The sequence below is a fragment of the Nannobrachium achirus genome, assembly GCF_963921795.1.
Source record: "Nannobrachium achirus genome assembly, chromosome: 9".
NCBI classification, from domain to species: Eukaryota; Metazoa; Chordata; class Actinopteri; order Myctophiformes; family Myctophidae; genus Nannobrachium; species Nannobrachium achirus.
In genome coordinates, this window is record NC_137818.1 from 41,271,395 (window position 1) to 41,288,079 (window position 16,685).

General features: G+C 45.0%; 2 protein-coding genes across 2 annotated transcripts; both read right to left on the reverse strand.

The window, feature by feature from the left end:
- Window positions 1-773: 773 nt before the first annotated feature.
- LOC308290854 (phosphatidylinositol 4,5-bisphosphate 3-kinase catalytic subunit gamma isoform) lies at window positions 774-15,033 on the reverse strand (the record flags this gene model as incomplete). The annotated part of the gene is made up of 14 exons (XM_080732766.1): window positions 774-1,031; window positions 1,405-1,562; window positions 3,787-3,898; window positions 3,987-4,117; window positions 5,188-5,278; window positions 6,059-6,205; window positions 7,472-7,566; window positions 8,192-8,411; window positions 9,035-9,100; window positions 9,503-9,940; window positions 10,322-10,514; window positions 11,892-13,081; window positions 14,107-14,355; window positions 14,965-15,033. The coding sequence occupies 14 exons, from the start codon at window positions 15,031-15,033 to the stop codon at window positions 774-776; spliced, it is 3,417 nt and encodes a 1,138-aa protein (XP_080588892.1).
- A 191-nt stretch (window positions 15,034-15,224) lies between these two features.
- Window positions 15,225-16,052, reverse strand: LOC308290855 (histo-blood group ABO system transferase 2-like; the record flags this gene model as incomplete). The annotated part of the gene is made up of 1 exon (XM_080732767.1): window positions 15,225-16,052. The coding sequence occupies one exon, from the start codon at window positions 16,050-16,052 to the stop codon at window positions 15,225-15,227; it is 828 nt and encodes a 275-aa protein (XP_080588893.1).
- Between the last annotated feature and the right edge of the window lie 633 nt (window positions 16,053-16,685).

Genomic DNA, 16,685 nt, shown 5'->3' on the forward strand with positions numbered 1-16,685 from the left:
ACCACTAGGGGTCCTTGTGGGTGTTCCAGGGATCCAAAGCTAAATGGTTGATCTTAAAATAACACTGAGGAGGTTACAGTGTATACTGGGGTCCCAGAGATAAAAATGTTATCAAATGTGGCTAGCCTTGTCAACCAGCCTCTCACGGAAATCTACATTTTCATTAAATGAAATGTAGATTTCCGGAGGAGGCTGGTTTACGAGGCTAGGTCTGTGGCCTAATCACCACCAGTCAGAGTACTGTCCCAATGAGTTGTTGTCAAATGACAGCAGGGTTCCCACCCATTTTTACCAATTAATTTCCAAAACTTTTCCAAAACATTTCCAGAATATTTAACGCAATTTCCAGGACTACTGTATATAACAATAATTCAGCTCAATAACAAGTCGCAATGCCCAAAGGCAGGTAGTGTATGCCAGTGGTTCTCAACCTTTTCAGGCTGTGACCCCCGAAATAATCATATTTGAACTGGGGACTACGAGTTGAGGAATTTTGTATAACACGGTTCTATTGTTGCGAGGCGTTGTGAGCATGTAGATCGGCTATTTTCACAATTTCTGCCTCTAATATTTGACAATTTGGCCAATGTTTAATTTGTCATTTCAGAGTTATTAACAAAATCAATGCATAGCTATTTTTTCCAGGACCTTCCAGGACCCTTGATCAATTCCAAAACTTTTCCAGTACTGGAAAAATATTTTTCTAATTTCAAAATATTTCCAGGAATTTCATGACCGTGGGAACCCTGTGACAGTGAGGCAGTTCAACAGGTCTACTTGATGCCCGCCACCATGTGAATCCACCAGTTGGCCTGCACGGTCCAGCCCAGCTGCTCGCACAGGGCGATCTGCTGGAGGAAGTGCTTCCTGGCCACCTCCTCAGCGTGGTCCTCCTGGAGCGCCTCCCGCAGGTAGCTCATGTCCTCTGCACAGCTCAGTTTAGGGATCCCAGTCAGCAGCATGAGGGAGAACAGGGTGACCAGCATACGCGAGTGGGACCGCAGCAAGAGGTATGCCTGAGTGCATGTGTCCTGCAGGAGAGGAGAGAAGAGGAGAGACCAGTCTGTGAGCTACTGTATGATGTATGGCTCCACATGTTCTGTCTGATCAGACCCCTTTTGACCATTATAAAATAGTTTTATATTTAAAAATGTATAATTATGTGGGAAAGAAAATGCATGGAGGTACTTCCTTGGCCTACTGGTACAACAGCAAAGAATACACAACTAACTGGATACGGCCCCTGGTCTCCAACATGAGAATGCACACACACGCACACGCACACACGCACACGCACACACACACACACACACACACACACACACACACACACACACACACACACACATCATGCACACACGGACACACACGGACACACACACACAAACAAGGCGTTCTTCTTACCCTGAAACGCTGGAAGTAGAGGCTGGTGCGACCTTTGACCCTGCCCATGACGTAGAGGAAGTCAGGCGTGAGGACAAACGGAACGCGCTCTCTGTTGACGCCCAGGAAGCTCTTCCTGTGGCCCAGGATGTGGCCAAAGTCTATGTGAAACAGGTTCCCTGAGAAACCGCACAAAACATCCAAATCAGCATTCATTAAAGGTATATTCAGTGATTGTATGTCATTCAAATAAAAATATAATTGGAACATTTTCCATTCATTCTCCTCACTAGAATGTGTGCTGACCATATAAGGACTTCCACCATGGCCCGTGTTGCGAGCATAGCTAGATTCGGTTTTCAGAGGTGGCCAGCCAGTCCTCGACCAATCAGGGTAGAGTATGGCTGTAGTTATGTTATGATGTTTAGTTATGATGGTCAAAATAAAAGTTTTGAGAACCACAGTCGCTCTGAATTAAGAACGTCTGCTAAATGCCTAGATTGTAAACTACTGAACTTATAAATGCCACGGTCTCGTAGTAGATCAGTATCATACATATCCTGAAGTTGGAGACGTAGGCCTACCGATATTCAGTGATTGGGTCTAATGATCAAAACGAGAACATTATAATCTATCTATAAATGCGAGAAGTCTCTGCGTGTGTGTCTGTCTGTCTGTCTGTGTGTGTGTCTGTAATCCGCGTATCTCGAGAACCGTTCGTCCCACCGGCTTCAGATTCGGCACGCGCGTTCCCCGCCGCGGCACGGAGTGCAGTGCCGGGTCTCGACCCGACCCGGCGCGCGGTTTTCCCGAACCGGCGCGAAACGTTCGGAATCTCCTTATGCGGGGTTGATTGTTGACATCAGGCTGTTCCGGAGGAAATCGGCATCGGCGCAAGCGCTGACTCATTGTGACATCACTTCATAAAAGGCTCTGACATCACGTACGCCACATGAGTCAACAAAAAATCTCTGTGCGTGTGTATGTATGTATGTAATCTGCGTATCTCGAGAACCGTTCGTCCCACCGGCACACGCGTTCTCCATATATGGGAATAAAATGAATGCCCGTATGCGGAGCTGATGTCTGACATCAGAGTTTTCCACAACCGGTACTGTGTGTGCAGAGATCTTCATATATGGGCAAAAAAGCGACAGAGATCTCATATATGGGCATAAAATGGACGCAGATAAACAGATATCTCCATATATGGCATATATGGGCATACAATGGACGCAGAATCACAAAGATCTCCATATACGGGCATAAAAGGGACACAGACAGACAGATACAGAGATCTCCATATATGGGCATACAATGGACGCAGATAGACAGGTATCTCCATATATGGGCATATATGGGCATAAAATGGACCCAGAACTATAACTGCAGTGATCTCCATATATGGACATAAAATGGACGCCGACAGACAGACAGATACAGATATCTCCATATATGGGCATAAATGGACACAGGCAGACAGATGGTCAAAACGGGTCCTATGAAAACAGGTATAATGGGGTTTGCATTAAAGGGCGGGGCATTCATTCCCTATTTACATTGTTCTGAGTTGGCCAGGTCGCCGACTAGACGCTGGGCCGCCCTTTTCGGGCGGCCCAGCTTCTAGTGGTGTAAAAAATCTATAAAAAAATAAACATTTCCATGCTGTAAGGCCAGTAAGGGACAAGATGACCCCCGGCCACTTTCATTATCACTGAATACACCTTTAACATGCAAATTAAATCACACAATTATAAAAATGTATCTTCATTCGTTCACTGAGTTCATTCATTGAGTGAATGCTAATGGCATATAGGGTTTAAATGGTTAATTTAACACAGCAGATTTGACTGTGTGTTTATAGCAGGGTTCAGCAACCTTTTTGAAATGAAGTGCCATGTTTTTATGTTCTAATCTAGATAGTCAGTGTGCCATGTTTTTATGTTCTAATCTAGATAGTCAGTGTGCCATGTTTTTATGTTCTAATCTAGATAGTCAGTGTGCCATGTTTTTATGTTCTAATCTAGATAGTGTGCCATGTTTTTATGTTCTAATCTAGATAGTCAGTGTGCCATGTCAACATACACTTGACATGACATCCCATCAAAATTCTGACATATATTTTGATTGTCAGGACATTGTTATAACGATCATTAGACTCAGAGCAATAACCCACCTACATCCCTGAATCCTTCCCCAGCCAAAGTTCAGAATTTTAATGAATGTAGAATTGTGTGCAGAATTTGCTTGCAAATTAGGTGACTTAATTTAATTGACCACGTTTAAAACAATATTTGATTTTAAAACGTAGATCCTCTCTCTCACACTTCTGCCAGTGTACCAATGATCAGGCTGGGCGCCCGTGCCTAAGGTTGCCTACCCCTATACAGTAATTTAGCATACCTTGGTCTGTGATCATGATGTTGTCATTGTGGCGGTCTCCTATCCCAAGCACGTAGGTGGCTACACAGTACCCAGCACAGGAGTTCACAAACCTCTCCACTGAGTGGCAGTTCTGTAATCAAATGAGATCCTCAGTGTGGTCCCATGGTTCAGCACATGACACTAATAGTAACATGGGTATGGGATTCTGTGTGACTTACAATTTCCTTGAATGGACATTTGTCCTTTAGCCACTGAAACAAAGCATCATTCGCAAAGGCTGCGGTGGATCCTCCCTGGCTCTTCTGGACTGTAGCGATGGTCTCTGCATCCCTTACAATCTCTAGCATACCTGTTGAATTATAGGATGCTTAATTATCAAGCAGATTTATGTATTTATGTAACACACATACAGAGAACAAGTTTAGTTGAGAGTAAGTTGGATTATACACTTATTGCGACCGAAGGTCGCAGTTTAGTGTGTGAAACGGCACATGCTGATTCCATCCGTCTGGACGTGTACACTTCTTTACGGTCTATGGGTTTCCCGCTCTGACATCATGCTCTGACATCACTGTGATGCCAGGGGAACCACTCTAACGGTTTTGTAGCTCTAACATCACACTATGGGGCTTTTAAGCCGTGACATCATTTTGTAGGCAGAGGAGAACTCTGCCCCCAGAGCATTTTCTGTCCCTCGCTATTTCAACAGATCCGAGACAAAAATAACGACTAAAGTATAATTCTAACACTTTCCTTTCAACAACAAAGAGAAGAAAAATGTGTAAATAGTAAAAATAGTAAAAAGATTCACGGAAACTGGGGGCAGAAATTCTCTTCTGCCTACAAAATGATGTCATACTTAACAGCCCCATAGCTTCACTGTGATGTCACACTAAATAATCCCTTTTATGCCCATATATGGAGTTCCCTGATGTCATCAATATTATGTATCTAACAGGACTTCATATGGGAATGCCCATATATGGAGGCCACATCGGCCACATAACACACTAATAGAATCCATATATGGCCAAGACAGATGGCCAAGATAGCCCATATCTGTGTGGCTGGTTCTACAGACAGGGATCTCCATGTATGGGCATAAAAGGGTATGATGTCAGATGTCATAGACATCATAGGACTTTCACATAACAAATAACTGAGTAAGCATGTTAGGGCTCTCACAGCATATCTCCATATACAGTACATGGATCTCCATATATGGCCAGAAAATGGGTACCAGGGGTCTCCATATATGGGTAACTGGTCCGATATACATCAATGGCCAGATGGCCAAGACATGGCGCTACCTTGCCCTTTAGGGCGAGGTCGCTTGTCGCCCTGAGGCGTCTTACTAAAGATTCGCCCCTGCTGGGTAGAATGTTGACTATAAAGGTCTGCTGGTTAGGTGTACTGTACCTATGTTCTGTCCTGTGGAGATGCAGCCATAGGGCACCAGACACAGGTCCAGGGAGCTCTCCTGCCAGATGGAGTCCATCACCATCAGCGTCTGATCATTGAGATTTCCATGGTTACCAGCAATGTCAACTGCTCTACCGACTACATTATTCACCAAGCGAACCATTTTGTCTGGCTGTGTGACACAATACTTGTCACCCCTGCATAATAGCCTGCAATAATAATGATTAACTCATTAAGAGCCCCTGAAATGAACGGATTAAAATGTCCACGATGCCTCCCTCAGGCTGCATTCACTCCCGTTGTCTTATTTTGAAGGCCAGAAGTCCACAGCGTAATCACTTCCGGTCTGACGTCATCGCGTCCTTCACCGGAATCGATCATTGTTTACGTGGTGTCATGGCGGATCGGATCGATGCTTTTCAACATGTGTTTTATAAGCGAGCATCTATTGCCATCTTCGCTTCTAAAGTGTTGTTTTGAGATAATGGTCATTAAAGATGAGATCCCCCGTCTGCCTCAATGTTATGGGATTACTATTTTGTGCTCGTGGATCCGTGATGATGATAAATCAGCGACGGAGATCGGCTCTGTGTTGCCTAGAACTGGAGGATTGATTTTGGGGTTTGTATTGTAAAGTACAATGTGTGATGTCATCAAGTTGTAATTTGCAATACAAACCCCAAAATCAATCCTCCAGTTCTAAGCAACACAGAAGAGGGGGAACTTTTTTTGTATTTCCACACAACTCCTCTAACTAAGGTATATTAATGACATAGTTCAATATTGAAAATGGGTGGTCTTCCCCTTTAAGTTGCGACCATGCAGCCTACATAATATGTCATGCATACAGTATTGACGACGTCCTGACCTGAATCACTAGCATGTCCTGTCGGAGGTCGTCCCCCAGTTTGAAGATGATGCCCACGTCAGGCGTGGTGGAGATCGGGGAGGGCATGGAGCTAAACTCCAGCCACAGCGGCTTCTTCTTGGAGGGCATTACTTTACATTTGTCCAGCTGAAGGGTGTAAAGGTCATAATGGTGTGATGATGAGAGTTGTTTAACCCATTTAGGCCTGGGATTATTGAACCAGTGAAAAATAGCAGATATACAAGCTCACAGCACGGCACCGAGTGCCGCGCTGCGAGCTTGTAGATCTGCTATTTTTGAAAAAGTCGTGAAAATGTGTGCAAATCTTTGAATATATGTATTTTCAAAGTGAACGTTTGTAACTCAAATTTTGCTTCTGGGGGGTCCCTGGAAGTAAATATTTTGAGATGGGGGTCCGTGGCCAAATAAATATCATTTTGGGCGTCCTTCACATGAAAAGGTTTGAGAACCACTGACATAGTAGTCTCTCAAGAACAGACTAACTGAGCTCCAGTTAAGTGAAAAGGACCTTTTCTTTGACGATGGCTGGCCAGATTGCTGACATAGAAACATAGGGTTTTTCAAAAAATCTTAGAAGGATTCAAGAGACACTTATAGAATCGGGTAAAAATTCTATTTTTCACATTTTTTTCAAAAATAGCAGATCTACAAGCTCGCAGCGCGGCACTCGGTGCCGCACTGTGAGCTTGTATATCTGCTATTTTTCAATAGTTAAAGCATAAAATAATGATACACTATAATGTGTACCTGTTCTAAATGGGACAATGTAAAACCCTCAGTGTTCATTTATCCATTTACAGTAGTTCCCAAACAGTGGGTCGGGACCCATTTGTTTGTCCTGACCTCACAAGGTTGATTTCTCAAATTACACTATATTTGTGTGAACATTTACCACACACACACGCACAGTCACACACACAAGCACGCATGCATACACACACGAATACACAGTTAGGGCTGTCACAATTATTACATAATCGTCTAATCGTGATTATTTGACATTATCGCAATTATTTTATCATAATCGTAAAAATATGTTGAAAAATAACATTGATAGTGGAAATAGCAGATCTACAAGCGCACAACGCGTCGCATCGCGACGTGTTGTGAGCTTGTAGATCGGCTATTTCCACTATCAATGTTATTTTTTAAGTAGTACGTTGTCAAATATGTCAGTAATTTATTTGTGTATTTAGGTTATGTGTCATATCTGCAATGTACAACTTCAAAGCCTAAAAGCCAAACAGAAATGTAATTAGCAACGACAAAAACACAATTAAATCGTTAATCGCCAATTATTTGAGTGACAATTAATCGTCATATAAAATGTCATATTGTGACAGCCATACACACAGCACATAGTTTAGAACACATACATAGTTCCAATCTTACCAAGATCCTTCCTGCTCTGATACGAGGGTCAAAGGGCACCAGAAATTCAGGTGGAAGGTCAGAGTTTCTAAGAAGATCCTGAAGCTTCGTGGCAGCTAAAGACACATCACACAACACAACATCCTCACATGTTTGCACTTTTACTTCTATTTCTTGGATAATAAAATGAAATGAAATGAGGATATATATAGCTTCTTAATTATTTGATTAATCAAAAACACAATACATAGAATAATCGCTAAGAATATAATCCAGGGGTCTTCAACGTTTTCAGGCCAATGACCCCTTAGTTGAGAGAGAGAGATGAAGCAGGGACCCCCACAACCTTATCATAAATTCCATATAGTAGTTTTGACAGCACAATCGTCAGGATTCATGTAAATTTGTATTTTCAGATAATCAAAAAACCTGACCTTTCACTCTGTACTTATTCTGCTCTTTTTCCCCTCTGCACCAAACCTCTTTGCCAAAAATAGACGATCTACAAGCTCACAACGCTGCGAGGCGTTGTGAGCTTGTAGATCTGCTATTTTTGGCTAAAGTTCTTATTGACACTACGGTTCAAGTGGTTAATATAAAAAAGGAGAAAAAAATTAACTTTCTGTCACTCAAAGGTTTGGAGGACCCCCTGTAGTAACTCTGAGGACCCCCTAGGAGACCCGGACCCCCTGTTGAAGACCCATGATATAATGGATAGTTGCAGCCGTTGTTTGGTCCCACCTGTGGCAGGTAGGTCAAGAGGGAAGAGTTGTTTGATCTGCCAGGCGACCACCTCCAGAGCCCGGACAGCCTGGACCTGCTCCACAAAGCCGTCCAGCATGGCCTTACCGCAGCCCAACAGATACGCCTCCAGAACCACTGCCATGCGCTGGCGGAAATATGGACACCCCGCCACCTCACTCCGCACATACCAGAAAAAGAAATGTCCAATCCTCTTGCTCTGCAGGGGAACAACACAAGAGCAGAGGACCTGGGTGACTGTTGATGCTAACAAGCTACTGAGTGAAGCTGGAATATTCAGGTTAAACGTGAATTGAATCATGCATGGGGCTCCATAATAAATGCTGAAATTATTATTTTATAAAGATAAAGATTACTATGAGACACTACACCTACAATTTGATACATGTCTGCTATGCCTATTAATTGGGATTAATTACAAGGACAGATATTGCAAGATAATTTCACTAACTCAGCATCTAGGCTGTAAAATCACCACTGTTAATGTATCCATCTGTAACTCAGAGACTGTACAAATGTAATGAGATTTATGTGTTATGAATGCTGCTGACTATTTAGATATTAAATACCAGTAAGACTCCCTAATCGGGAGATAAGCGACCGTCAGGTCGGCAACCTCATGGTGGCGCTAGAAGAGGGGCATGTGAGAAATCAGGGGCGGAGGTTGTGGTTTGCCAGCCAAGGAGTGTGTGTGTGCAAAGTTTGGCATGGATAGGGTCAACGGTGCCGGAGATAAGAGTAGGGACGTGACATGACGGACAGACTGCTGAAGGAGCTTTTCATATTAACTTGCGACCTGACGGTCGCAACTACTTGACTCACACGAAGAGCTCTCCGGATGAGGTACCGAGCCAGGAAACTATCATGATATGGTTCCACTTTGAGGATCTGTATGACATAAGAACAGATAAATGAAAGCAGGGTATATAATGAATACAGTGATCGAACAAACAGCTAGTAGCTTAAATATTATTATATTAATAATTATAGCATATCACTGACAATAATAATCGTCAATCGAAATATGAAAAGACCATTACAAAGATGCTGGGCATAGCTTTTCTGTCTGTCTGTCTGTCTGTCTGTCTTTCTGTCTGTCGATCAGTTTGTCTGTCTATTCTTAATTGTGCATAGTTGAGGCTCCACGCCTTTTTTTGTTTGTATTGGTAGTTCAATACCATCTGGTGGACACATTAGCAGATAGCGTGACACAAATACATACAGACAAACAGACAGCCACAATAGTTTGCACTTTGCACATACTTTGTACGGAGCAACTAAGGAAACTACCTGCACCAGCTGCAGCAGATACATCAGTACTTCGTCATTAGACAGAATCTCCAGTCTCTGGACCGCCAGTCTCCTGACCCGCTCGTCGATAAAGTCCACACCAAGCAACTCCAGGGCTACTGACAGGTCCAGTTCTTTGGGCTCCCAGTTGCCCAGGAGCCAGTGGACATCGTCAACCACGTCACGCTTCACCCAGTCAATGCTCCGCAGGAACTGGGGTAGGTTGGAGGTGTAGCGGAAACTCTCTTCCCGGAACCTCCTGAGAGGAGACCTGTTCGTGGCAGTCACCGGAGAGTGGGATCTGAGGGTCTGAGGAGGATCTGCTGAGAGGTACTTGGAGGATGTGGACAGCTGTGGGGCTTCTACAGTGGAGGCAGGGGAATGTGCACCAGAGAGGCCAGTGGGGAGGGAATTCCGTGATGAAGAAAGGTTGGAATCCTCAGAAGAGGAAAGCGTGGTTGTGGAGCTGGGGGCATACGAACGCCTTTTAAGAGGCAGCACAGGAGGGGAAGGTGACATGACAGAGAGCGGGGGAGAAGCCAGTGTGGAGTGTTGGGAGGCGGGGGCACACAAAGGGGACCCGGCGGGAAGAGGAGGGCTAGTGGCAGGTGGGGCAGGGGAGAACTGTCCTGACCCGGCAGAGGAGGTTGCACACGTAGGCCTGGTCGTGCCGAGGCTAGTATCAGGTGAACTCGGAGAGATAGGAGAAGCAGCGGATGAAGAAGATCGTGCCAGATCAATGGAGGAGGCTTCGGTAGGAGACCCGGCGAGCGTGGAGGAGATGTGCTCTGGGCTTGGCGGGGGGGATGTGAAGGCTACAGGTGGAGTCGTGCGGGTGGGGAGGACCACTGGGAAATTGTAGCGGTCAAGGAGGAAGGTGATGGCCATGGAATTGGTTATGTCAGGGTTGGTGGCTGACGACAACTTGTCTGCTGGGTATGTGAATGCTTCCTCCTCAAGCTCTGGGTAGGGCCACATGTGGAGAGTGTGAGGGCCCTGGCTAAGGAGAGACCTGTAGGTGGCATTATGGAGTCAATTAGATTTTTATATAGCACATTTCATACTTTGTAAACTCTTTGTGCACATTGCAAAGCACATTATACCATAATCTAACCGGTTGAAGATTTTCTTCAGGGTCAGACCTCCTGACGTTGCTTATTGTAAGTCGCTTTGGATTAAAAGCGTCTGCTAAATGCCTAAACTGTAAACTGTTGGACATGTTTTGAATACAGGTACATTATAAAACGGATGGAGTTCTGATACTGACATGGATGTCTTTGATACGGCTTAAAATGCTGGTTTCAGTATCGGCAAGTATGCAACACTGATGATTTTTGTTGTATTTGAATATTTTTTACTTTTACGTTACAAAATAGGTTACATGGCCTGGACTATATGGCCACATGTCTGTGGCTAATGTATTAGACCTATCCTATGACAATGCAGTTGCACTTGAGCTACTTTGACTTCAATATAAATGGTTAATGAGAATGTACATAACTCCTGTCAAATTACATCATTATGTCCACAAATATCACAGATGTCTGTACTAAGTGTTCAACTGAGAAAGGTACTTTATTTCACTGTATGTGGGAGTGTCCTAAGATGCCCATTTTTTGGAATGAAGTCATGAAGTGTCTGTCAGGAATCTTTAAAACCACAGTTCCACTAAGTGCTAAACTCTGTATACTTGGAATCTATCCAAAGAACTTCATACAGCCAGCAAAACTAACAAAAATTCTTAGATTTTGGACTTCTCCAAGCTAGAAGGGTGGTGGCATTATGCTGGAAAAGCGTTGATGCCCCCACGTTGAGGATGTGGCATCGAGAACTCATGATCTCTATTGGGCTGGAGAGACTGACTTATATAATTGGGGGAAGACAGAGCGATTTTGAACAGCTTTGGGAGCTAGGTGTATATGGGTGCTGTGGAGACAAATACCTGAAAATAGTGTGCATATCCACAATGGTAATGTATGGTTAAAGAGAAAACGAAAAGAAATGGAGAAAAAAAAAAAAAGAAAATTATGTGAACAATGCCATCTGAATTGTTTCTTATTTAATTTTTTGGTATTTAATTTTGTAATGGTAATGTATGGTTAAAGAGAAAACGAAAATAAATGGAAAAAGAAAAAGAAAATGATGTGAACAATGTCATCTGAATTGTTTCTTATTTTATTTTTTGGTATTTTATTTTGTAAACAAGGTGACTCTTAATGGGCATGTGCAGGGGGTAGGCTGTATGTGTGGGAGTGAGTGAATGGGTGTAAGTGTATGTATTGTGTTATGTGTGAAAAAAAAACAATAAACATAAATAATAATAAAAAAAATACAAAAAAACTTTGCACTTTGACAAGGCCAGACATTTGACACAAAAATGCTAACTAACCTGTGGTCAATGAGTAGAAGGTTGACAAAGTACAGCACCTTCCCCTTCCCTTTCTGCTGGCAGTCTGGTGCCTTATTGGGTCCAGAGGACAGGGTCTTGGATTCTCTAGCTGCACCATTGCTGTCATTGGTGTTGATGGTGAGGCCCAGCTTGGTCCCACGTGGCAGATCCCTGAGCAGCATGTCAAACTCCAACCACTCATTCCATAGCACCTCATCGGCAAAGGCCTTTGGAGAGGACACGACCGTGGAAAGAACCTTGTTACCAAGAAGTATAGAAACTTCCACGTAAGCAGACTGAGGAACTTTGTTGGGAGGTTTTGGGATGTCAAAGCCGAGGAGTTTGACCCTGAATCTCCTGTCGCAGTCCCACAAAGAGATCATAAAGACATCGTCCAAGTCCTTCCCTTCCAGGCGGAGGTCCTCGTGGGAGCTGGACTGGCCAGTGAAACTGTCGACAAGTGGCCAGTCGATGACCTTGGGACCCTCATTGACGAGCTGCGCCATGGGGACCACAGAGAGGTGAACTTCCTGGTTGGATTTCATACACTGTCGAACCCAGAGGAAATCACTGAGGGAAAGGTCACCAGTTAAAAACTCCTCCCTCCCTGAGACTTTGAGAACCAGACCATCTAGTGGGTCACAGTCAAGCCCCTGGTCAGCCATCACCTGTTGAAAAACTTTGAGAAGAATGTTCGGCGTCGCTGTGAGGTCTACCTTCACTGTGAAGCTGATCCGGTTCAAGTGATGGAGGGTGACGGGGAGTTTTCTGCTCAGGTGAGCCTGCAGGTCCTTGGGGATGGGGAAAGATGTGGTCCAGGGCTCTGTGGCATAGGCCTTTTCATCTCGACTGTTCAGCTCCAGTCGCCTCGATGATGCCAGTTTTCTGCGCGTGAACGTGAGCTCCCCCAGTCTGTCGGAGGCCTCACTGTCGAGGTCGTGACCAATCAGTTGGACCAGACCTTTCTGTTGCTCCCGCCTCTCCTTCAAGTCCACTGCAGACGGCTGCATGACCACAATCCTCGCCATCATGCGTCCGCTGGCGTCACGTGACCATGGGATGTCTAACGTCCGTACAATCTGATAGTCATCGTAGACCTCATACCAGTCCTGACCCCTGGCATAGAGCAGAATGTATTCCTCAGGGTCCAGTAACCCCAGTGGGTCAGGAAGCCAGTTCTGCTCCTGTGCCTATACAGACCAAAGAAAATATAGATCATAATCAATGATAACTGCTCTGTGGACAGTAAAACAGTTGAATCATGTGGATCTCATATTTCATGGGAACGGTGTGACTCGAATGACCATTTTGAGTGTCAAGTGAACTTTTTTTTCAGCTTAAAGTTTATTTTCATTGAGTGACATGCCTTTAGGCCAAGGGTCTTCAACAGGGGGTCCGGGACCCCTAGTTACTAGGTAGCCTAGTAAACTGACTCCTCCCATCTTCAGTTCAAGGCAGGAAGAGAGACTGGTTTACGAGGCTAGTTACTAGGTGGTCCTCCAAATCGTTGTGAGATAGAAACCTTTCAGTAGCCTTTTCTAATTATATTAACCACTTGACGGGCGCCCGCTGGCCTGGTGGTCAAGGCGCATACCACATACTAGGCTATGATGCCTGCTGGCGTCGCCGGTTCGATTCCCGATCCAGACGACCTTTGCCACATGTCATTCCCCATCTCTCTCCCCATTTCCTGTCAGTCTACTGTCCTATCAATAAAGGCATAAAAAGCCCAAAAACAAATCTTTAAAAAAATATATATTAACCACTTGAACCCTAGTGTCCATATTCGGAGAACTTCAGCCAAAAATAGAAGATCTACAACGATCTACAAGCTCACAACGCCTCACGCTGTGACCTAAGTGCAGAGTGAAAGGTCAAGTTTATTAAGTATTGACGGTTCAAGTGGTTAAATATCTGATTTTTTTTTGGCGAGTGCAACGGACAGAGCAGGAGACATAGACCAGATCTTTTCCAACGGGGGATACGTTTGCAGGAAACAAAAACAACTTCCGGGAAAATTCAGCCCCACCTCCCAGAACAGTCTCTGCCTCATATTTTCACCAGGCTCTTCTCTTCGCAGATGAGTAAGCCTGGCTAAGCGAGGCTATATGGAATCAATGAAAAGGTAGTGGGGGTCCCTGCTTCATCTCTCTCTCAACTAAGGGGTCCTTGGCCTGAAAATGCTGAAAACCCCTGGTTTAGGCATCATGTTTACCTGCATGCAGAGGCGGAGCCGCAGCGTTCTGACATTGCACCGGGCGGGCAGCATGACCTCCAAGTCTGGACCAGTCCCTACGAAACCATCATCACTGGAAGGCTGTGGAGGCCCTGGTCCAGGGTGGAACTCGAACATGAACAGCAGGCTGTTGTTGTCAGCCCAGTTCCCAGACTGTGTTTCTGGTGGGAGCTCCATAGCATGTTGCCCTACAGGCGGATCCAGATACACCCCAGAGCTCATCTGCAGCTACTAGAGAGAGTTAGAGAGAGAGAGAGGGAGCAACATATTTGGGATACATTTTAGTTCAGAAAACTAAAGATTACAGTATGTCAAAAACAAAAATAGGAAGCACTGCCTGGATTCAATCACAGCGGCTCAAACAGGTGCTCTTCATTCGGCCAGATCATGGGATGAAGTTGATATTATTTTTAGACAACAAAAATATATAGGCTACAATTAGAATCTTTACACACCTGGTGCCATTAATCATTAATGTAGGTCATTTCAATTAAGCTCTTTCAGACCACAAAATCCTCTACATCTTGCATGACTGTGGTTGAACACAGAAGCACTACATCTGCAGTACAGGGATGATGATGATGATGTGTCCATGAGCTCGAATTGCAGTCTGTGACTCTGTGTACTTATTCTGGTGTTTGGAAGTTGTGTGGACTGAGGATCACCTCCATCTCAAATCGGCCAGGTAAAAAAAAAAGTGCCAAACCGGTTGTGGCTAGCCAATGCTGATCTATTGTATTATAATGTACATTTCGGGAATTACTGCGAGTTGCTGCAGATGCACCATCCCCAGGGAGAAAAAAAAGGAAATTCATTAAATTCTGCTGCTGGCCAGACTGAGGTTTTCTTAGCAAGACTCAGCATCCCCGTGGCGCTGGGAGTGCTTCCAAGAAGCTTGCCCATCATGGTCGGGAAGCTTGCCCATCATGGTCGCGACCCTCCTTGCCCATCGGCCCCCACCGTTGCGCTCAGGTTCACTGGGGAAACCGCGGTCGCGTCCATTCTACACAAGAGCGTACATACCCGCCTCATTCTACAGGCAGCTAAAGAAGCTCAACAGAGAAAGCCTTCCAGAGCGCCCCAGAGCCCGACTTATTTTAAACATTGGGTCGTACCTCGGCATTGTTCTTAACGACCGAAGAGAAACGCTTGATTTTTATCACGTCGCCTATGGGACTCTGGTCCATCCAAAGATACTCTGGGGATAACACTTTGGTCGGTTTAAAGAGGAATAAATACCTGTTGAAGTGACTTTCGTCTTGCCAAAGTGCCTCGATATTCTGCTGGCCGTCAAACTCAATGTTGTCGGCGCACGTCGTCACTAAATGATGGACGCTCGGCAAATCGCCTCCAAAAATGCATGCCTGATAATAAAAATCCCCTTGGTCTGGAGCCATATATGCTTTCGACTCTGGTCTTCGCTCGTAAGTGAAAGCACTGCGCTCGCGGCGGTAAAAAGCTGGGTGTAGCCCTGCTACGAGCTCGCCCAGGGATTCAGTTCCCCAATGAGCGTAAAATTTCATGTCGACGTCAAGGCAGAAGATAAAGTCGGCGTGGCCTTGCTGCCCTTGAAGCTCCTGAATTAAAGTCTGAATCTCTCTCATTCTTCCGGCTGAAATGTCCTGCCATCGGTCTCGCGCCGCCAAGGATCTCACCATCACCTCCCGCCCCGCGCCCATCTCCACGGAGGGTACCTCGTCCGGCTTGTCCGTAAACACGTAGTAGCGGACGTTGAAGCCAACAAAGTAGTGACGTTCCGCCGATTCAAGAAAGTCCCTCAAGAAGCGCGTATACTTTCCAACCGCGAAAACGGTGGTTGCTATGGTGATGTTGCGCAGTTTGTAGATTGCATCCAACAGCGCGGAATCGTACGTGTTGTCCCACACAATCGGCGCTAACCACGGCGTCACCTTTATGTATCTCATACAACATTGAAAGACAGACGGATAGAACATAGTACTTTACCTAGGATAACATCAATTTCAAAAGCAGAAAAGGCATAACATAAATTACAAAAGCAGAAAAAAGGGGGGTGGGAGCATGGGGGCTTAGTCTATTTACAAGTCAGAGTAGCAGCCGCCTGAAGGTGACTTTTCATACCAATTTTGAAGGAGGCTAGGGATTTGCTCTCGTTTAAGGCTTGCGGAAGGGCGTTCCACATGTTGGTGGTATATATAGCAGGAGAACAAATTAGAGCCTTGTTTAGTGTTAAATCTACAATGAACATGATTAGTGGAGCTGCCTCTGGTGTTGTGAACTTGTGATCGTGGACATCCTTGACCTTTAGGAAGTAGTTTGTCAGATACATGGGTATCTTGGAGGTGTAGTGTATCTTGTACACCAGGCCCATTGCAAAATACTGTAGCCTACTCTGTCAACTTTGAGCCACCCCGCGCTTTCGTGGTGACGATCGTTAAGGTGGGCCCGAGGAGGAAGACGAAGCACGACCCTAATTAGTTTGTTAGTTCGTAATAGCCAGACTATGCCACCGGGGGAATTGCGGGCAACACACAAGCCCCCATGAACCCTGGGGGCGCCCTGAAACAAAATGGACACGG